Genomic DNA, 22,338 nt, shown 5'->3' on the forward strand with positions numbered 1-22,338 from the left:
TTCACACAGTCTGCTCTGCTGGCTGCTGAGGTTGATGCGAAGGAGGAGGTGTTCAGTGAGTGAAGCAGCTGAGGGGTGAGTGTGTAGTACAGCTAGTTGACAGGTGAGTCCTAGGCTCTTTCTCAGTTCATCCTTCCTCGATTCCTCTCATCGCCTCCTGCTCAAAACCCATTGGAGTAGAAGGTACCTTCAACTCCAATACAATTGTGTTAAAATACAGGTGAGGGGATAGGATGCGAGTAATCAAGGAAAAACAAAGTGAGACAAAGCCCAGTAGGCATAGTGTGGTGATGTCACCTGCTCTGAGACCTAAAGTACTGTTATTCTATCCCAGTGTTTCCCAACCAGGGTTAATAGGACTCCTGGGGGGGGTGCTTGGCCTATCCACAGGGGGTACATGAGAAGACTCCTGAGACCATAGGCTTACTGGTAAAATTGACATGAGGGAGTGCTTCGGGGGTACTCCGGGCAGAGCAAAAAAGACTTGGTGGTACAGTAACCAAAAAAGGTTGGGAACCACTGTTCTAGCCCAACCAAGATCATGGTTTTGGTAGGATAATGGATGTTGCTTTGTGGGTATGACGTGCTATTATGTACAGGGGTTGTGTCCTATATCAGCCATACAGGGATTGTTACACCCACGCCAGTGATCAAGGACATTCGCTGCAAATCTGTGCAATATCATCAGACGGAGAGTAAGTGACAACGAAATAAAACCGACAAACGGAATGTTTAATGACCCAAAAATACACTATACTTCATTCAAAGAATCAACACTTTATTTCATATCGTACAAAGAACGCCTCTGTAAATGGTTAGTGGGATTAGACATTCCTCTTACTCCAAAACAACAGAATAGTAATTCGAAAAGTGTCGAATACAAATAATAAGCAGAATGTCAGGGCTGGCCTGGAACAGAAACCTGCACACCCAGTAGCTAGATCTCTAGGCGCAAGGTTGGCCGTACGTTCTAGGTCTATGCATTGTTACTTTAAATCATATATTTGTAGTCCTACAACCAATTCTAACGGTAAACCAGTAGCATATGTAACCCATTGGAGATAGACCCTTCAGTCTCTCCAGGACTTGGGACTTCCTTTGGGACTTTAATCTGCAGACTGGGTTTAGTAGCTTTCACTGATCTCTGTATCTGAGGTTAGGAAACATGGAAATTTAGACTACGGCTTTCTTTGTTATTCTCAAGTGATATAAAATATGATATGTTTCGTTGCAATTGTGTTTTTGTAATATCATAGTTCTCTCTTTGGGACTGGAAATATGTTCATTAGCTAGCTAGCTTAGCTACTATTTGGGTAGCTAATGTTGTTTTTAGCAGGTCAAGCTAACTTTTGTGTCATTTAAAAAAAAATGTATATTTGATGGCTGTCTATCCTATGTAGGATAGACCGCCATGATAAACAACTTAACCGTGTGCTATACATCATCCTAGCGTCACCACCTCCTGCTCCTAACCTTGCTATCCATGCAGCCACAACGTAACAGCTGATGTTTACAAATGCAAGTTCTTTTTGCATTCCAGTGTTTCACTTCCACTCCTCCTCAAAAAGCCATTTAAAAGCTCTATGCGGAATGCCGAATGCGTTTGTCTGTGAAAAGAAAACTGTTATTAAGGTGTGATTTCTACCCTTTTTTTCTTCTTCTTTTGAACAGGAGTGCAGCAAACCTCAGGAGGCATTTGGCTTTGAGCAGGCATACAGGGACTACTCTTTGCGGGCTTTTGGAGAAATGGCAGACTCCTTCAAATCTGATTACTTCAACATGCCAGTTCATGTAAGTAGAATGTGTCTAATCCATTAAGGAAGGTCTTACAATTTTAACCTGTTGTAATTGATTCACAACTGTCATGAAATGGCATTTAAAAAATGTGTATTGTTTGTTTCAGATGGTTCCCACAGAGTTGGTGGAAAAAGAGTTCTGGCGCTTGGTGAGCACCATCGAAGAGGACGTCACAGTGGAGTACGGAGCAGATATAGCCTCCAAGGAGTTTGGGAGCGGATTCCCCATCAAGAATGGAAGATTTAAGGTTTCAGAAAAGGATGAGGTAGGCAGCTGTATTCAAATGAATGGGTAACCAAACCAATTCAGTATATCACACAGTAGACTCACGATATAATGAAAAAATTCAATTTTAATGTCTTGCCAATGTACCATTTTGAATCGGAATAAAAATAGATTTAAAAAATGGCTAAACTCTTTCTCATCTCTTACAGAAGTACCTGAAGTGTGGCTGGAACCTGAACAACATGGCGATGATGGACCCGTCAGTGTTGACTCATGTCACAGCAGACATCTGTGGGATGACTCTACCTTGGCTCTATGTAGGCATGTGCTTCTCCTCCTTCTGCTGGCACATCGAGGACCACTGGAGCTACTCCATCAACTACTTGCACTGGTACTGATGTTGACCAACCACTCTTTATTTAGGGATGTTGAAACTAAGTAATTAGTAACATGGTACAATCATAACACAAAGTGCCATTTAGCTTATGATCAGGGATTTTTAGTTTTCCACATTTTCTGTTTGGAGTCAGGACAATATTTTCAAGCTATTAATATCACCTTGGATACCTTATTTGCATGATGTTCAAGAATCAAGTTTTTTGTTTTTGAAAGGGGGGAGCCAAAGACATGGTATGGAGCACCTGGCTTTGCTGCGGAACAGCTAGAGGCTGTGATGAAGAAACTAGCTCCAGAGCTGTTTCAGATTCAGCCAGATCTCCTCCACCAGCTGGTCACCATCATGAACCCTAACACCCTCATGTCCTACGGGGTTCCGGTAAGTGTCTCCCTCAATGTAACTAGACTTACACCCACGTATTTCCATAGAATACTATATCATTTCATTAACAGAGACATCATCTTGAAAGCGATATTTTCTGTGTCCCCAGATTTACAGAACCAATCAGTGTGCTGGTGAGTTTGTCATCACTTTCCCCAGAGCCTATCACAGTGGTTTTAACCAAGGTTTTAACTTCGCTGAGGCTGTCAACTTCTGTACTGTGGACTGGGTAAGATACTCATTGCCTTCCTCATTGATATTATATTGCAGGGGTTAGTTTATGTGAAGTGGACTGTTTACTAATATAGTCTCTCTTTGGTTAATCTCAGATGGCATTAGGCCGCCAATGCGTTGACCACTACAGACTGCTGCATCGGTACTGTGTTTTCTCCCACGACGAGATGATCTGCCAGATGGCCTCCAAGGCCAACAGTCTGGACGTGGTCCTGGCGTCGGCTGTCCAGAAGGATATGAAGGATATGGTCAGAGAGGAACAGGACCTACGAGATAAAGTCCGCAAGATGGTAAAGTGCACCTACAACAGACATTTATTTTTCACTTTTCAAATCAATTAATCAAAGTATTTTTTTTCTTCTAAAAAATAAGCGAGTAATAAGCAATAATATTATATCATTGCTTTATATTTCTGTATTTTTCAGGTCATAATATATCACAATATATTATTTTGATAGGCAGAGCAACGAGACCTAAACAGTTCATTTTGATGTATGCATTTTTAGAGGCTTATCAAACACTAATGATATATTGTTCACTCCAATTAAGGAGAACAGCTGTCTGGTTCCCCCGTCTCTCGGGTCTTTGTTTATAACATGATTGGGTCTGTGTCTTTCTCCCCAAGGGGGTGTTGCGTTGTGAGCAGGCGGAGTACGATCTCCTGCAGGATGATGAGCGGCAGTGTGCCAAATGTAGGACCACCTGTTTCCTGTCTGCCATCACCTGCCCCTGCAGCCCCGGCCAGCTGGTCTGTCTCCACCACATCCAGGACCTCTGCTCCTGTCCCCTCACCAACTACACACTGAAGTGAGTCATGTCTCATGTCCTGTCCTCCGACGCATCTAGTCTATCCACAGCACACCAGTTTGGCTTTAATCTCCACAGATTTTTTCCCCTTTTCCACACTGAAGTGATTCCCGGGGTGCATTCAACAGGGCACAATGTTGTCGAACGTTCAAATAGAAATACTCTATATAAATAAAAAATATGTGTTCAAATTAGTGCATTCAGCTATTTCAGCCACACCCGTTGCTAACAGGTGTATAAAATCGAGCACACCGCCATGCAATCTCCATAGACAAACATTGGCAGTAGAATGGCCTTACTGAATGAAGACTCACTTTTTTAACATGGCACCATCATAGGATGCCACCTTTCCAACAAGTCAGTTCGCCTGCAGAGTGCTGAAGCATGTAGAAATCATCTGTCCTCGGTTGCAACACTCACTACAGAGTTCCAAACTGCCTCTGGAACCAAAGTCAGCACAATAACTGCTTATCGAGAGCTCCATGAAATGGGTTTCCATGGCAGAGCTGCCACACATAAGCCTAAGATAACCATGCTCAATTCCAAGCGTTGGCTGGAGTGGTGTAAAGCTCCGCCACCATTGGACTCTGGAGGAGTGGAAACACGTTCTCTGAAGTGAGGAATCACACTTCAACACCTGGCAGTCCGACGGACGAATCTGGGTTTGGCGGATGCCAGGACAACACTATCTGTCCCGAATGCATAGTGCCAACTGTAATGTTTGGTGGAGGGATAATGGTCTGGGGCTGTTTTTCATGATTCAGGCTAGGCAACTTAGTTCCAGTGATGGGAAATCTTAAGGCTACACCATACAATGACATTCTAGAAGATTTTGTGCTTCCAACTTTGTGGTAACAGTTTGGGGAAGGTCCTTTCCTGTTTTAGCATGTCAGTGCCCCCGTGCACAAAGCGAGGTCCGTACAGAAATGGTTTGTCCAGATCGGTGTGGAAGAACTTGACTGGCCTGCACAGAGTCCTGACCTCAACGGCATCGAACACCTTTGGGATGAATTTGTATGCTGACTACGAGCCTAACCGCCTTACCTCACTAATGCTCTTGTGGCTGAATGGAAGCAAGTCCCCGCAGCAATGTTCCAACATCTAGTGGAAAGCCGTCCCAGAACATTGGAGGCTGTTTATAGCAGCAAAGGGGGGACCAACTCCATATTATTGCAAATGAGATGTTCGAAGAACAGGTGTCCACATACGTTTGTTCATGTAGTGTAAGTTGTGTAGAACAAACATGCCTCTGACATGTAGAATAAGGAGGCACATCAGCTCCTTTAATTGCACTTCTGGAGTCCTGGTGTCCTCAGATGGCTCATCTGCTCTGGCTTTGACCTCTACTGATATTATTCCCTTTTCCACTTTCAGTTATAGATTTACACTGGATGATCTGTACCCCATGATGAACGTGGTGAAGCAGCGAGCTGAGACCTACGACGAGTGGGCATCCCGCGTGACGGAGACTCTGGAGGCTAAGTTGGACAAGAAAAAAAGTGAGAGACAAATTCAGCTTGTCTATATTCTTCTCTCTGTTAAAAGTACTTTGAAATCCAGAAATGAACCTTAATCTGGGTTTGGAAAACCGCCCCTTAGAGTTGAACTGTATTCACTCTGAACAAAAATATAAACGCAACATGCAACAATTTCTATGATTTTGCTGAGTTACAGTTCATATAAGGAAATCAATCAATTGACATGAATTCGTTATGCCCTAACCTATGGATTTCACATGATTTGGGAATACGGATATGCATCGGTTGGTCGCAGATAATTTACAAAACAAGGTAGGGGCGTGTAGCAGAGAACCAGTCAGTATCTGGTGTGACCACCATTTGCCTCATGCAGTGCGACTCACCTCCTTTGAAAAGAGTTGATCAGGCTGTTGATTGTGGCCTGTGGAATGTTGTCCCACTCTTTTTCAATGGCTGTGCGAAGCTGCTGGATATTGGTGGGAACTGGAACGCGCTGTCAAACATCCTCAATGGGTGACATGTCTGGTGAGTATGCAGGCCATGGAAGAACTGGGACATTTTCAGCTTCCAGGAATTGTGTACAGATCCTTGCGACATGGAGCCATGCATTATCATGCTGAACCATTTAAATGTTTTATTTAACCTTTATTTAAACTGAACAAATTCTTATTTACAATGACGGCCTCCCCCGCCCAAACCCGGACAACGCTGGGCCAATTGTGCGCCGCCCTATGGGACTCCCAATGACAGCTTGATGTGATACAGAGGTGATGGCGGTGGACGAATGGCACGGCAATGTGCCTCAGGATCTCATCACGTTATCTGTGTGCATTCAAATTGCCAACGATAAAATGCAAATGTATTCGTTGTCCGTAGCTTATGTCTGCCCATACCCTAACCCCACCGCCACCAGGGGGCACTCTGTTCACAACATTGACATCAGCAAACAGTTTGTCCCACACCTCTGCTATCTGCCCGGTACAGTTGAAACCGGGATTCATCCGTGACGAGCACACTTCTCCAGTGTACCAGTGGCCATCGAAAGTTAGTATTTGCCCACTGGCGTCGTTTACAATGCCGAACTGCAGTCAGGTCAAGACCCTGGTGAGGACGACGAGCACGCAGATGAGTTTGTGCAGAAATTATTAGGTTTTGCAAACCCAATGCCAAATTCTCTCAAATTAAGTTAGAGCCACCTTATAGTAGAGAAATTAACATTCAATTCTCTGGCAACATCTCTGGTGGACATTCATCTCTGGCAGCATACTAATTGCACTATCCCTCAACTTGGGACATCTGTTGTGTTGTGTGACAAAACTGCACATAGTGCAGATATTAGTGTGATATTTTATTGTCCCTGCACAATGTGCATCTGTTAATGATCATGCTGTTTAATCATCTTATTGACATGCCACACCTGTCAGGTGGATGGATTATCTTGGCAGAGGAGAAATGCTCACTAACAGGGATGTAAACAAATTTGTGCACAACATTTGAGAGGAGCTTTTGTGTGGATGGAACATTTCTGGGATCTTATATTTCAGCTCATGAAACATTGGACCAACACTTTACATGTGATGTTTATATTTTTGTTCCGTATAGTTGTGAATCAGGCCTCACATAACCTATTGGTTGAAATGTTGACCTTCTCTCCTCAGGCTTGTCAGTCTTCCGCTCCCTCATTAACGAATCAGAGTCCAAGATGTTCCCTGACAATGACCTCTTGCGTCAGCTCCGTTTAGTCACACAGGATGCAGAGAAGTGCTTCTCAGTGGCCCAGCAGCTACTCAACGGCAAAAGGCAGACTAGGTACCACTAACACAGTCAGATGTAACAGGAGTATCAGCACTGGATCATTTCCCTCCCCTGCCCACACATGATCAACTATGTCTTGAATATTCAATTCCTCAACCAACCAACTGTTTATTTAAATTTCATTACCAGTTTGATTCAAGGGTTTGCATGATGCAGTTTGATTCAATTGTTGTGATAATTCTCTCTCAGGTATCGGTGTGGTGGGGGGAAGACCCAGAGCCAGCTGACCGTGCAGGAGCTGAGGTCATTTGTCAGGCAGCTTTACAACATCCCTTGCAGCCTTCCTCAAGCCCCCAAATTAAAGGTCCAATAGATACTACATGCCATGCAATGAGGAAGTTCAATATCTAAATGCCATGATATTGCAGCCATTAGAAAATGTCATTGGAATTGATTAGACCTAACTAAGATGACTCTGGAACTATGTTTAACGTGATTGGTCAGAGATGGAATGCAAATTTCGGTCAATTTTCCTGCCAATTTTAACCGACCCTCATTAACCAGTTAACCAACTGCAAAAATAAATCCCAACAGTAAAATGACATGACACAGAAAATGTTATGCATGCATACAAGGAACAGACATTTGGCTCACAGCCAAAAGGCTATATTATTGAACAGGCACTTCCTGTAATGAAGCAGCTAATAAAACACAATTTTCAAACTTTCACCAGAATGTAAGTCGCAGTAAAACACAGTTCTTAACAGCACACCTGATGTGAGCGGTTCCATATGACAGAGATCAACATCTCTGTTAGAAACATGGAAAGAGAGGGAATCCAATAGCAACAACTATGATGGGTTGCTAATATGAGTGGGATGGTGCTTTTGGCTTCTGGACAACGAAAGAAAGTTGACATGGAAAATAAATTCCATGTTTCTATGGTCGGATTTTGGCTAGGCTACTTTGAAGCAAAGTAAGACATGCCTCATAATAGGAAGTAAAACATTCAGGTTTCAGTAAATGAAGTATATTTTACCAAATTGCATAGAGCCTCCAGCTCCGATTGCAAAGTGGTGGGTGATGCGCTTAATAGCCTGCCTACCGTTGCCTAATCCTATGCACTTGAATGGTGAATGGGAAGTGCGCTTCAATTACGAGCTGAGGAAGAAAAATAGTATCAATGAAAAGCTGGGACCCTCTTTTTAATCGTGGCCATCAAAATTTTGTTTTTTAACACGTGATTGCGTTTAGAATTGTTGCGCAATGACTGGGCTTTTCACTCCAGCAGAAACTAGCTGTTTGAGGAGCAGCTGCAGCTCTCGCGCTGTTCGACAGGTGATATTCCACTCAAACTAGGGTCTGTATGCTGTGCGAGTGTGATAAATAAAATGCATGACGACTAACAAAAACACATGCGCCAATTTAATTTCATTACATTATTCAAATTAACCTTTTGACCGATGTGCATGACCGATCAAATGTTAACCGTTAACATCCCTAATCAGAAAGTATTCCTCTCAAGGTTAAAGCATAAACCCAAATAAAACTCATCTGAATCCTGAATCATTGTAGAATCGTATTTATAATGATATGAATGACGTTTATTTTCTTAGGATCTCTTGAATTGCATCGAAGATTTTCAGCAGCACAGTGAGAAAGTTCTGATGGATGAGGCCACCAGCACAGCGGTGATCCAGAGTCTTCTAGACGTTAGCTTTCACTTTGATGTGGAGCTGCCTGAACTTCCAATACTACGGGAGAGGCTGGAGCAAGCCCGTTGGCTGGAGGGTGTGCAGCAGACCAGCGCCCAGCCCTCCACCCTCACCCTGGAGACCATGCGGAGGCTGATAGACCAGGGCGTGGGCCTGACCCCTCACCCCTCCGTGGAGAAGGGCATGGCTCATCTGCAGGAGCTACTCACGGTGTCTGAACATTGGGAGGAAAAGACCAGCATCCTCCTCAAGGCCAGGTGAAGGCCGCACACACCGAGGATTTCTTGTTTACATCTGTAATCTTAATCTGTAAACCAGGTATTTCAGGGTTGTTTTTTTTAGGAATCCGATGTCAAAGAAGACAGGCCAAAATTTTAGATGAGTGGATTTTAACAATAGGTTTAAGGTCATCTTCTGGGCTTTGTTTTTCTGGATCATTTAGACCTGAATTTACAATAATTGTGTCCTCAGAGATTCAACTCTGGCTCTTGAATTTGAACTTTCTCTACTCTTAGCCAAAATGAGCCATGTGGTTATGGCACTTATATTAAAGCTAGTGAGGTTTCTCTTTAACGAATGTACAAACATACGGGATTACTGATTTGTACATTAGCAGAAATACAGTATGTCAGTGTCCCTGATTTTGCTTCATTTTAATTCCAGCTAGTGCAAAATGCTGCTGCTAGAATATTCAACAAGATCTACAAAAAGTGAGCATGCATATCTAGTTCTGCTTTCATCCCATTTGGTACCCAGTGCATTTTAATAATCACTGTCACCGGCGTTTTTTTCAAACAGCTTTTTTTTAATGGCATGGCTCTCCCAAGGAATGTGCATCTATTCTGTGCGCGCCACATCCACGGTTTTAGCAGTCTTTTTCAGTCCAGTTTTAATTGTCTGCATCTTTCTAGAGCTAGAGTTCTCATTCAAATGTTCTGTCATTTTAGTGCTTAGTATAGTGAGAAGTGTCTATTTTTTATCTCCTCAAGGACGGATGGATAGTTTCTTTATGATTTTATCAGTATGTTGAACATTTTCTTTATTATAGAATTGTGCACAGCCCAGACCACGGTAACTGTATATGCCACCAATGGTTTGAAAGTGTAAAAGTGTGTCATGGTTGCAAGGGGTCAGTATAGATGCCTATGTAAAGCTACTAACAATAAACAATCCATCAGCCGTCAGAGGAAAAGCGTTGCATGGTTCACAACTCTCACAACAGTGATGTTTGCTTACATCAGAAAGATCTTGAATTGACCTTTTATGAAAGATGGAGTGAATAGCAACAAATATTGAACAACAAGGGAAGTGAAATGTCTTAGGAATTGTCAAAGGTTTTTTTTCATGATAGTACATTCATATTTTTATGATTGACACACACCTGAGGACATTTCTGCATAGTCCATACAGATGGATGAATATGATAGGTATGCTTCCTGTCAGCCGGATAACTGGGCCCCCTTGTGCTGGTGACTGACCAGTCTTTTGACCTAAATGTTTTCTTCTCCACCAGGCCCCCCCCATCTATAGAAGTCCTCTCTGAAGCAGCTGAGAAGGTGGTGGGTATACCTGCTTACCTCCCCAATTGTCTGATGCTGAAGGACTCCATCAGTAGGGCCAGGGAGTGGCTTCAGGAAGCAGAGGCATTTCAGGTACGGAAGAATAAAACACCACGTTTTCACAATGATGTTATACATGATTTTTATAGAAACAATGCTCCCAGGTTGACATGTAAAGGTGGAACCATTTATGTATAGAAAACATGTGTTCTGTGTACTTTTATAGGATGGAGAGTCCATTCCATTGTTTGACAAGCTCTCTGATATGGTTCTACGAGGACAAGCCATCCCAGTCCAGCTGGACCCTCTAAAGCATCTGGAGTTTCTGGTAACAGAGCTGCAGGCCTGGAAAGAGTCTGCAGCTAAAACCTTTCTCATGAAAAACTCTCACTTCACTCTGCTTGAGGTAATCGGCTGTAATGCACCACCTATGAATGTTCCATGAGTGATGTACAATATAAAGCAGTTTTATTTCCCAGAAATGCATTCACCAGAATTCACAATTTTGTTTTTGTCCACAGGTTCTATGTCCAAGATTTGAGGTTGGAGCAGGGTCTCCGAAAAGGAAGTCGAAAAAAGCTAAAGACTGCAGTAAGAAGAAGATGGTGAAGCTAGACTGTCTCAGTGATGTGGAAAAAGCCCTCTTAGAGACCAAGGACACTACCTCAGCTGTAAGTACACCTACAATGGCCATGTCTCAAACTGAATACATCTTTAATTTCCAACTCGGTTCAAAGTGCGGACCTTGGCTTTCTCTACTTCTTTCTAGTACTGGATATGTATTGTACCTCAATGCACGTTGGACATGAACTTGCATTCAAATTGTAGAAATTGAAATGATTTTACATTTATTTAACAGCTGGCAACTCTCGGGGAAGTGCGGTTACGGGAGATGTGGGCCCTCTCCTCCATCCGGGCAGCTAACGAGTCCAAGCTCCTCCCCACGGCAGACTGCATGGACCTGAAGGTGTGTGTGTGTCAGAATCCCCCCATGGGAGCCATGTTACAGTGTGAGCTCTGCCGGGACGCCTTCCACAGCGTGTGTGTGAGGGCTCCCTCAGACTCCCGTTCAACCCAGGCCTGGCTGTGTCCAGACTGCCGACGCTCGGAGAAGCCCTCTCTGGACAAGGTCCTGCCCTTGCTGGCGTCGCTGCAGCGTATCCAGGTGCGTCTACCGGAAGGCGATGCGCTTCACTATTTGGTTGAGAGAACAGTCAGCTGGCAACAGCGAGCGCGACAGGTCTCTGCCTCCTGTGGCCTTCCAGACCTGGAGGAGAGCTTTAGAACTTCACCATCTCCGGTTGGAAAGGTCAGTCACACCCCTTCTCTGAAATGTAGTTATCTATCCATTTTAAAGTGATATAATTCAGAATTAAGAGTTATGTTAATGACCAGATTAGTAATGAATTTGATATATATATTTTTTTTATATATATATAAACAGCCACCATGTTTGACACCAGAGTGGAACAGGACAAGTCATGATCAGATGGTCTTCTACACTGAGCAACGATGCATTCCTCTGCAGGGTCAGTTCTGCGTTACAAAGCAGTGTTGTAGAATCATTTGTCATTCTTATCACCAGCTGGACTTCTTGATAACATCATTATATTGATTAGCGCTCTACTGATGACTACTGATTATTTAACCAGCACGGTAGTTGATTGAGAACATTTGTCTTTTACAATAACCTGATGTGTGCTGTGCTGCTGCAGGTCTGAGTGTGGAGCTGGAGGAGCTGATGGTGGAAGGGCTCCTGCTGCAGGTATCTCTGCCAGAGATCACACAGCTCTACCACGTGTTACTGAACGGGCTGGGAACGCATCACACCCATGGACGCACGTCACAGCAAGAGGACGACCCCTCGGACGGTGACAAACGCAAGCAGTGCAAATCTCAGGGAAGAAGCTCTCCACAAAAAGAGGTGTGTGTGTGTCAGCATGCTAGCTATCAAGTACTGTAACTGAGTACTTGGTGGACTGTATATTCTACTTTATGTTCGCTCTCGTGTGCTGATAAGGGCACAGATGACAAGACGGAGGAGTGCGGTCTAGGTGGTTTAATGACGCTGAAGATTCACAGTACGGGCACGGAACAGCACCGTGTATGTAGCATGGATGGGCCAAGGCACTTAGTGGTATGGCACCTTGCAAAAAGTGTGTACGTGGTCTGCAAGTAAAGAGAGAAATAAAGATGCAATATTGAATGCCAGATGTAGAGTGTATATATATAATACAATCTCTAGTTCACGATACTATAAACAATATGCATGTAATAATAACGTGGTTATGATGGCTTAATGCTATACAAGGCAAGACGGAGCCATGCAACATGGCCCCACTAAGGTTCAGACCCAGGGCCCCAAGCTTAATGATGAGCTTGGAGGGTACTATTGTGTTGAAGGCTGAGCTATGGTCAATGAACAACATTCTTACATAGGTATTCCTCTTGTCCAGATGGGATAGGACATTGTGCAGCGCAATGGCGATTGCGTCATCTGTGGATCTATTGGGGCGGTATGCAAACTGAAGTGGGTCTAGAGTATCAGGTAAGATGGAGGTGACATCTTAACTAGCCTCTCAAAGCACTTCATGATGACGGAAGTGAGTGCTACGGTGTGATAGTAATTTACTTCAGTTACCATTTCTTGGGTACAGGAACCACAGTTGTATCTTGAAGCAAGTGAGGACAGCAGACTGGGATAAGGAGAGATTGAATATGTCCGTAAACACTCCAGACAGCTGGTCTGCGCATGCTCAGAGGACGCGGCTAGGTATGCCGTCTGGGCCGGCAGCCTTGCGAGGGTTAAATGTCTTACTCACATCGGCCACAGAGAATGAGAGCCCACAGTCCTTGGGGTCAGGCCGCGTCAGTGCCACTGTGTTATCCTTAAAGCGGGCGACGGTGTTTAGTTAATCCAGGAGCAAGACTTCCGTCTCTGCGACGTGGCTGGTTTTCTCTTTGTAATCTGTGGTTGTCTGTAGACCCTGCCACATACGTCTCGGGTCTGAGCTGTTGAATTGCAACTCCACGTTTTGCCTGTTTGATTGCCTTACGGAGGGAATAATTACACTGTTTATATCCATGCATATTCCCAGTTACCTTGCCGTGGTTAAGTGGTGGTTGCTTTCTGTTTTGCGTGAATGCTACCATCTACCTGCGGTTTTTGGTTTGGGTAGGTGTTAATAGTCAGTGGGAACAACATCCCCAATACACTTCCTGATGAACTCTGTCACCGTGTCCGTGTATATGTCAATGTTATTCTCAGAGGCAACCCGGACATATCCCAGTCGCCGTGATCAAAACAATCTTGAACCATGGATTCCGATTGGTCAGACCAGCGTTGAATAGACCTTATCACGCGTACTTCCTATTTTGACTTTCTGCATATAGGAAGGTAGGTGCAAAATAGAGTCAATCTGATTTGCCGAAGGGAGAGTGGGGGAGGGCCTTGAAGCCATCCCGGAAGGGGGAGTAACAATGGTCGAGAGATTTTGTAGCACGAGTACTACAGGCAATGTGTTGATGGAATTTCGGTAGTGTGTTCTCAAATTCTGTTTTGTTTTAAATCCCCACCTACAATAAGTGCGGCCTCAGGATATGTGATTTCCAGTTTTCAGAAAGTCCAGTGTAGTTCCTTGACAGCTGTCGTGGTATCGGCTTGAGAGGAATTTTCACAGCTCTTACTATAACCAAAGAGAATTATCTTGGAAGTTAATACTGTCGACATTTGATTAAGATATTATAGGTTGGGTGAACAAAAGGACTTGAGTTCCTGTACGTTATCACAATCACACCATGTGTAGTTAATCATTGAAACATACACCCCCGCCTTTCTTCTTCCCAGAGAGTTGTTTATTCCTGTCTGCGCAATGTACTGAGAACCCAGCTGGCTGTATGGATGGGGATAGTATACCTGGGGAGAGCCATGATTTTGTGAAAGAGTATGTTACAGTTCCTGATGTCTCTCTGGAAGGGGATCCTTGCCCTAAGCTCGTCTACTTTATTGTCCAAGGACCGAACATTAGCGAGTAAAATACTCTGAAGTGGTGGATGGACTCGAAGTCCACTCTGAATACCTCTTCTCTGCCGGCGGCGTCTTGGAGCAGCCTCTGGAATAAGTTCAAATTGCCCTCCGCCTTCTTCCCGGAGAGTTCTTTTTTCATATCTGCACTGTGTACTGAGAACCCAGGTGGCTGAATGGACGGGGACAGTATATCCAGAGAGAGCCATGATTCCGTCCCTGATATCTTTTTGAAAGGAGATCCTTGCCCAGAGCTCGTCTACTTTTTTTGTCCAGCGACGGAACATTATCGAGTAATATACTCAAGTGGTGGATGGTGTTCACGCCTCCTGAGTCGGAAAAGAAGTCCACTCAGAGTACCTCTCCTCCGCCGGTGGCATCTTGGAGCAGCATCAGGAATAAATCAAATTGCCTTGCGGGGTATGAACAAAGGTTTCAAATTCGAGAAAGTCGTATTTCTGATCGTAATGTTGGTGAGTTAACGCCGCTCTGATATCCAAAAGTTATTTCCGGCTGTATGTAACACAAACTTTCTGGGCTAATAATGGAAGAAATTACACAAAAAAACGAAATACTGAAAAGTTCCTTAGGAGCTAGAACCAGAGCTTCCATGTCTGTCGGTGCCATCTTCTGGACATCTATATAGGGTATGTAAAAAAGGCACTGAGGAACATTACACAATATGAATTCTAGGATAAATGTCAGAAATAATATGATTGGCGAGATGGAGCTAGCAAGCTTTGTTACAGTTGCTAGCTCTTGATGGCTCGCAGTAGAAACGCATAATTGCGTATCCATAAAATGACAATATTGTCCCCAATTGTGTCTTTAGACAAACACCTGAAGGATATTAAATATGTACTTGCATATCAACAAGGATGCACACTGGCCTTGGCTAACACAATGAAGCTAACTTGTGGAAAACCACAGGATGGCTAGAACTTTCTCTCACTTGACTTCTCTGAGCTGGAATTGCCCAGCATGTTTTTCTCCATTTCACTGGTGGGCGGAGCTACAGCTCTGATATGACTAACTTTATCTATTTGACTTTGACTACCATTTCTCCACAGCCTTTCATACAAATACATTAAATTGTATGTCTTTTTATTATTGGCCTGTAAAAGCATTTAGTTTATTACTGTTACCTTATCATCACTGATTAAAATAAGAAATACAGTTTACTTACTTTAAGATTTAATGTTTTTTATCTCTTCAGGATGGCCTGAAAAAGGAAGTAGTTAACGGAGCAGAGAAGAAGGCCAAGCGACGCCTGGAGAGGGAGGCTCTGGAGACAGAGCGCAGGGGCAAGGCCAAGAAGCTCCAAAACAAGAGACAGAAAATGAACAAGGAGAAGAACCTGGAACGCAGGGCAGCCTCAACCTCCTCATCTCCTCGTTCCGACTTCTCCCAGTCAGACGACTCTGAAGAGGAGATGGCCATGTGTCCAGCAGAGGGATGCCAGCAGCCAGAAGGAGATGAGGTCAAATAAATCACTCACTGATAAAAAAATATGAAATAATGAGCAATATTTTATTAATTTCGAAAAACCTGATTGACTGGCTGCTAGTGTTGGAGTTCAAATAAAGGAGAGAGGGACAGAATGCCTAGCAGTTTGTTAGTAGTAGAAATTGTCAAATGTACTGAATGTTCAGTTCCTTGTCTGTCTTATGTCACTTGAGTTTTCTTTATTTGGTGTTTTTGACTTATTTCAGGTGGACTGGGTCCAGTGTGACGGCAGCTGTAACCAGTGGTTCCACCAGGTCTGTGTGGGTGTGACAGCCGAGTTGGCTGAGAAAGAGGACTATGTGTGTGTCAGCTGTACAATAAGCGATGGCCGCTGAGGATTTGAGGAGAGAATGGATGGAGTTTTGGAAGGAAAGTCTGACGGTTCTCGGCCTACTCCGTTAGCAACCTGGCCACACAAGTCAGGATTTCACAGACCTAGCCCTCCCTTGTCCTCATCCCCTTTGTGACAACGGTGCTATCTCCTTCTCTTTATTGGGTTGTTGTCAAGAACTATACTGTTTGTTACTTTTTTTGTATTTTTGACATATTTTTCTTTCCTCCTTTGAACTGTTTGTGGTTGTGACATGATGTGGAGTCAGTGTGCTGCATGGGTTTCCATAGAATGGGTGGTGCAAAGGAGTCAAACAATAAGGCACTCTGAAAAGATCCAAGGGTATATTGAACTTCCTTGCATGCAAAACCTGAGACAGATGGTTAAGGTCCCCCTCCTTCCCCGTAATAAATCATGTGATGGAGAGAACTGTATTTTCTGGGAAACCCAATACTTAGTACTTCCATCATACTGACTTATATCAATAGACTAAGTTTATTTATCTGAGCAATAATGTTTGTCTCAATTGAATTCAATGGATTGGTCTCCTCTGGAACTACGTGTTGATGCTTCAGCAATGGGTTGATGTACAGAACAGAAAGCGTATCGACTGGGGTAAGTTACAGTTGTAGACTAGCAATGTAGCAGACAGAAGGAACTGGATCAACTGCCACATACACTATACAGTGCCTTTGGAAAGTATTCAAACCCCTTGACTTTATCCACATTTTGTTACATTATAGCCTTATTCTAAAATGGGTTAAATAAATACAAATCCTAAAATCTACACACAATACCACATAATGACAAAGCAAAAACCTGTTTTGGGAGATTTTAGCAAATGTATTAAAAAATACAAGACTTAAGACCCTTTGCTATGAGACTTGAAATTGAGCTCCGGTGCATCCTGTTTCCATTGATCATCCTTGATGTTTCTACAACTTGATTGCAGTCTACCTGTGGTAAATTCAAATGATTGGACATGATTTGGAAAGGCACACAGGTCTGTATAAGCTTCCACAGTTGACAGAGCAAAAACCAAGTCATGAGGTCGAAGGAATTGTCCGTAGAGCTCTGAGACAGGATTGTGGCGGCACAGGTCTGGAGAAGGGTACCATAGAATGTATGCAGCATTTGAAGGTCCCCAAGAACACAGTGGGCTCCATCATTCCTAAATGGAAGAAGTTTGGACCCACCACGAGACTACCTAGAGCTGGCCGCCCGGCCAAACTGAGCAAACGAGGGAGAAGGGTCTTGGTTAGGGAGGTGACCAATAACCCGATGGTCACTCTGTCAGAACTCCAGAGTTCCTCGTGAAGATGGGAGAACCTTCCAGAATGACAACCATCTTTAAAGCACTCCACCAAATCAGGCCTTTTATGGTAGAGTGACCAGATGGAAGCCACTCCTCAGTAAAAGGTACATGACAGCCCGCTTGGGAGTTTGTTAAAAGGCACCTAAAGACTCTGACCATGAGAAACCAGATTCTCTGGTCTAATGAAACCAAGTTGAACTCTTTGGCCTGAATGCCAAGCGTCACATCTGGAGGAAACCTGGCACTATCCCTGCGGTGAAGCATGGTGGTGGCAGCATCATGCTGTGGGGATGGTTTTCAGCGGCAGGGACTGAAGGGAAAGATGAACGGAGCAAAGTACGGAGATCCTTGATGAAAACCTGCTCTGGGGCGAAGGTTCAATGCAGGACTGGCTTCGGAACAAGTCTCAATGTCCTTGAGTGGCCCGTACTTGAACCCGATCGAACATCTCTGGAGAGACCTGAAAATAGCTGTGCAGAAACGCTCTCCATCCAACCTGACAGAGCTTGAGAGGATCTGCAGAGAAGAATGAAAGAAACTCTCCAAATACAGGTGTGCCAAGCTTCTAGTGTCATACCCAAGGCGGCTCGAGGCTGTAATTGCTGCCAAAGGTGCTTCAACAAAGTACTGAGTAAAGGGTTTGAATACTTATATAAATGTGATATTTTTGTGTAGAATTTGTATTTATTTATTTATATATATATATATATTAATAAGGTTGTAACCTAACAAAACATGGAAAAAGTCTAGGGGTCTGAATACTTTCCGAAGGCCCTTTTATATACAGAAGTATGTGGACACCTTCAAATTAGTGGATTTGGCTATTTCAGCCACTCCCGTTCCTGACAGTTGTATAAAATCGAGCACACAGCCATGAAATTTCCACTTACAGTTGCCCCGGTCAACTGTAAGTGCTGTTCTTGTGAAGTGGAAACATCTAGGAGCAACAACAGCTCAGCTGTGAAGTGGTAGACCATACAAGCTCACAGAAAGGTACCGTTGAAGCACATAGTGTGTCAAAATTGTCGGTACTCGGCTGCGTCATTCGCGACAGGGTTCAAAACTGCTTCTGGAAGCAACGTCAGCACAATAACTGTTGGTTGGGAGCTTCATGAAATGGGTCTCCATGGCTGAGCAGCCGCACACAAACCTAAGATCACCATGCTCTATGCTAAGCGTCAACTGGAGTGGTGTGAAGCTCACCGCCATTGGACTCTGGAGCAGTGGAAACACATTGCTCTGGAGTGATGAATCACACTTCACCATCTGGCAGTCTGACTGACATATGGGTTTGGCTGATGCCAGGAGAATGCTACCGATCCCAAATGCATAGTGCCAACTGTTTATTTTGGTTGAGGAATAATGGTCTAGGGTTGTTTTTCATGGTTCGGGCTAGGCCCCTTAGTTCCAGTGAAGGGAAATCTTAACGCTACAGCATACTATGACATTCTGGACAATTCTGTGCATTCAACTTTGTGGAAACAGTTTGGGGAAGGTCCTTTCCTGTTTCAGCATGACAATGCCCCCGTGCACAAAGCGAGGTCCATTCTGAAATTGTTTGTCGAAATCGCGTGGAAGAACTTGACTGGCCTGCACAGAGCCCTGACCTCAACCCCATCGAACACCTTTTGGATGAATTGGTGCACTGACTATGAGCCAGGCTTAATCGGCCAACATCAGTGCCCGACCTCACTAATGCTCTTGTGGCTGAATGGAAGCAAGTCCCTACAGCAATGTTCCAACATCCTAGTCGAAAGCCTTCCTAGAAGAGTGGGGGTTGTGATAGCAGTAAGGGGGGGACCAACTCCATATTAATGCCCATGATTTTGGAGTGAGATGTTTGACGAGCAGTTGTCCACATACTTTTGGTCATGTAGTGTATGTGCTTGTGTGGGTTACTTTGGAAAGGAATGGAGAGAGGTAGTTTGAGACATTGCAGTTTATATTGTGGAATAAAAACATTTTCTCCTAATATCAAAGGGACGGTTTTCATCTTTTAATTTGGTCCACTAGGTGTCGTAATATCAACACGTGTGTTGTACCACTATCCTATAAGCAGGTTTCTTGCGTGATGAATGCATAAGGATTATTAGTGTTAGTCAAAAGAACCTTGAATTAAATGGCCATAATAGGCTACAAAAGTATAAATCTCTTGATGACATCATGCACAAACTTATAATAGCCCCATACAAAATATAGATGATTTAATAGCTATCAATTTGCATTTTTCCTTGTGTTGTCAAATGGATCCAGTCCAGCTCCAGTGCGCTGATCTCAAATTGGGCATTGAGCGGCACAGGCAGTCCTCCTGATAGGTCAGTACCATCTCCTTGTCCAAACTATTTCAATTGCACTAAAATACCATTTCAAAGAGAGACTGGAGAGGTCAATGAACCTGAGATTAGTGTTCCAATACAACTATTATTATCAAAGGACTTTTGGAGACCGGACGTACCAATTACGCACCGGTTTGCGTAACAGGACATTTTCGTGGGAAATAATGTGGAAAGTGCAGAATCAATGCCCCGTGGAGAGCGAGGATGATTACGATATTGACAAACTGTTAGCAGCTCTGACATCCGCCGAGGTGGAAGAGCTGCAGCGCGAACTGACCGTTATTGACCCGGATCCATCTGTGCCAGTCGGGCTCCGGCAGAGGAACCAGACAGACAAGCTTGACTACTGTGAGCGCTTAACCAAGACACTCATTCAAAGGGAGCTGTCCTTTGAGGTATGATGCCAATGTCGTTAGTTTTGCGTAAAGGACAGCTTGTAACCAATAAAAAATACAATTGTTAGAAGTTGTTTTTGCTGGTTGAACTCTGAAATGGTGTTATTACAGTAGTAATAGTGTATCCTAGATGTATGAACAGCTGTCAATTGAGTACTTTAAGTTGGCCTACCAATTTGACACCTTATTCAAGTGCCCAAGTATATCAGGACCCTCCACCCTGTCAACCCTGGATTCCAGACATTGTGTAGTAATTTCAGGATTCAAGACCAGGGATGATGAATACTTTTGTGGGCAATATTTCACCCACTAACTTCAAATATAGCTGCTGTTAGTGTCTACTGGATAAAAATCTATAATTGTTTGGCGTTTGACAGAAATAGGAATACAGACATACAGTGGGGTCCCAAAATGATTGACACCCTTGCTAAGATTAGCAAAAATGACTATAAAATAGTTAATTGAAATACTGAGCTGTATTGTACGCAACCCCCCAAAAGGGGGAATTATATTTTATACTAATTAAATTGCTTAGAGAAGAACATTTTAGCTTATTTTGTTTTTCTCAAAAAGGTAGGGGTCAAAATTATTGACACTGCTGTTTTCAATACCTCACCTTGTGAAGGTAACTGCACTGAACCTTTTCCTAAAATGAGTTTGAGAACACATTGGGAGGGATCTTAGGCCATTCCTCCATACAGAATCCTTCCAGATCCTTGGCCAAGCACACCAGTGGTGGGTTTGGTGTCAAAATGAGAGTGCATAAGCAGAAAAGAACCCCATACCTAATGTCAAATATAGTGGTGGGTCTTTGATGTTATGGGGCTATTTTGTATCCACTGGTCCTTGTTAAGGTCAACAGCATCATGAACTTTACCCAGTACCAGGACATTTTTTGCCCAACACCTGGTTGCCTCGACCAGGAGGCTGAAATTTGGCCGCAAGTAGATCTTCCAACAAGACAATAACCCCAAGCACACATTCAAAATCCTCAGAAATTGTTAATTGGCTACAAAATCAAATTTTTGCAATTGCTATCAGTCTCCGGACTTGAACCCCATTGAAAACCTGTGGGTTGAATTGAAGAGTGCAGACTAATATCAATGATCTGGAAAGGATTCTGTATGGAGGAATGGTCTAAGATCCCTCCCAACTCATAAAACATTTTTTAAAGGCTCAGTGCCGTTATCCTCGCAAGGTGAAAGGCATTGAAAACAGTCATTTTGAACCCTACCTATTTGTATGAGAAAAAAATGACATGTTCATCAAAATCTTTCTCTGAGCAATTGTATTAGAGTAAAATATAAATATGACATATTACACAAGTCTCAGATCTTGACTGTGACGATACCAGTGTCCTATTTTGTAAATTAAGTTTATTTTTTCAGATGATACAATAATATCCTAATGATTAATAAGCTCACTGTCTAAGCTTCTCTTTATCTTTAGAGACCCAGAGTATGTTGACACTCGGCTGTTGGATAAAGGCTCCAACAGGTTGCAAGTAAGGAATCGTGAGCCATGTTGAAACAGCTGCGTGTATAGAGACTATAGAGAGGTCTTGTGAACGGGCAAAATGTCACCTACACACTGGGGCATCATAAGTCTGAGGAGTTGCTAGGCAGCCCCATTTTTTTTCTTTTTAAATCCTTAACAAATGAACCCCTGAGCCATAAAGAGAACATGTATAAATAGCAGGATATGTGATTCACACTGTATTCAAATGTTAACCAATTATGTAGCAGTAGTATAGTTATCAATACTGAATTTCCATCCTACAAAGCTGTACTTGGCCATCTGTAGGGTGTTTGCATGTCGTCTTGTTTTCACAAAGCCCCTTGAGATCTGGAGAAGGTTTTGATGAACAAGGTAAAATACAGGCTCATGGAATAATGAGTCTGGTTAATGCTGGTTCCAATTCTAAGACGAATGATATTCCAGAGCAGAACGCTCTGACCCATACTGCCTTTTAAGGAAACATCTGCCAGAGTTACTTACACAGTGGCTCGCAGATCCCTACCGACGCATCGCCCTGTAAGGGATGAAAAAAATCCTGATTGCTATATGCAAGATATACAGTTTT

General features: G+C 43.4%; 1 protein-coding gene across 3 annotated transcripts in view; it reads left to right on the forward strand.

The window, feature by feature from the left end:
* The window catches only part of kdm5bb (lysine demethylase 5Bb), a 35,509-nt gene extending 16,011 nt beyond the window's left edge, over positions 1-19,498 (forward strand). The window contains exons 10-28 of one of the 3 annotated variants that reach the window (XM_020458930.2): positions 1,672-1,791; positions 1,904-2,062; positions 2,232-2,413; positions 2,635-2,797; positions 2,910-3,029; positions 3,130-3,324; positions 3,660-3,841; positions 5,216-5,340; positions 6,978-7,128; positions 7,324-7,438; positions 8,691-9,046; positions 10,303-10,441; positions 10,575-10,754; positions 10,870-11,019; positions 11,208-11,657; positions 11,793-11,877; positions 12,064-12,272; positions 15,589-15,852; positions 16,085-19,498. In XM_020458930.2, the coding sequence (XP_020314519.1) occupies positions 1,672-1,791; positions 1,904-2,062; positions 2,232-2,413; positions 2,635-2,797; positions 2,910-3,029; positions 3,130-3,324; positions 3,660-3,841; positions 5,216-5,340; positions 6,978-7,128; positions 7,324-7,438; positions 8,691-9,046; positions 10,303-10,441; positions 10,575-10,754; positions 10,870-11,019; positions 11,208-11,657; positions 11,793-11,877; positions 12,064-12,272; positions 15,589-15,852; positions 16,085-16,213 (3,474 nt within the window). In that variant the 3' untranslated portion in view covers positions 16,214-19,498. The other 2 variants (XM_020458931.2, XM_031803778.1) reach the window with 2 other exon arrangements.
* Positions 19,499-22,338: the final 2,840 nt, after the last annotated feature.

This window comes from Oncorhynchus kisutch, linkage group LG24 (genome assembly GCF_002021735.2).
Source record: "Oncorhynchus kisutch isolate 150728-3 linkage group LG24, Okis_V2, whole genome shotgun sequence".
NCBI lineage: Eukaryota > Metazoa > Chordata > Actinopteri > Salmoniformes > Salmonidae > Oncorhynchus > Oncorhynchus kisutch.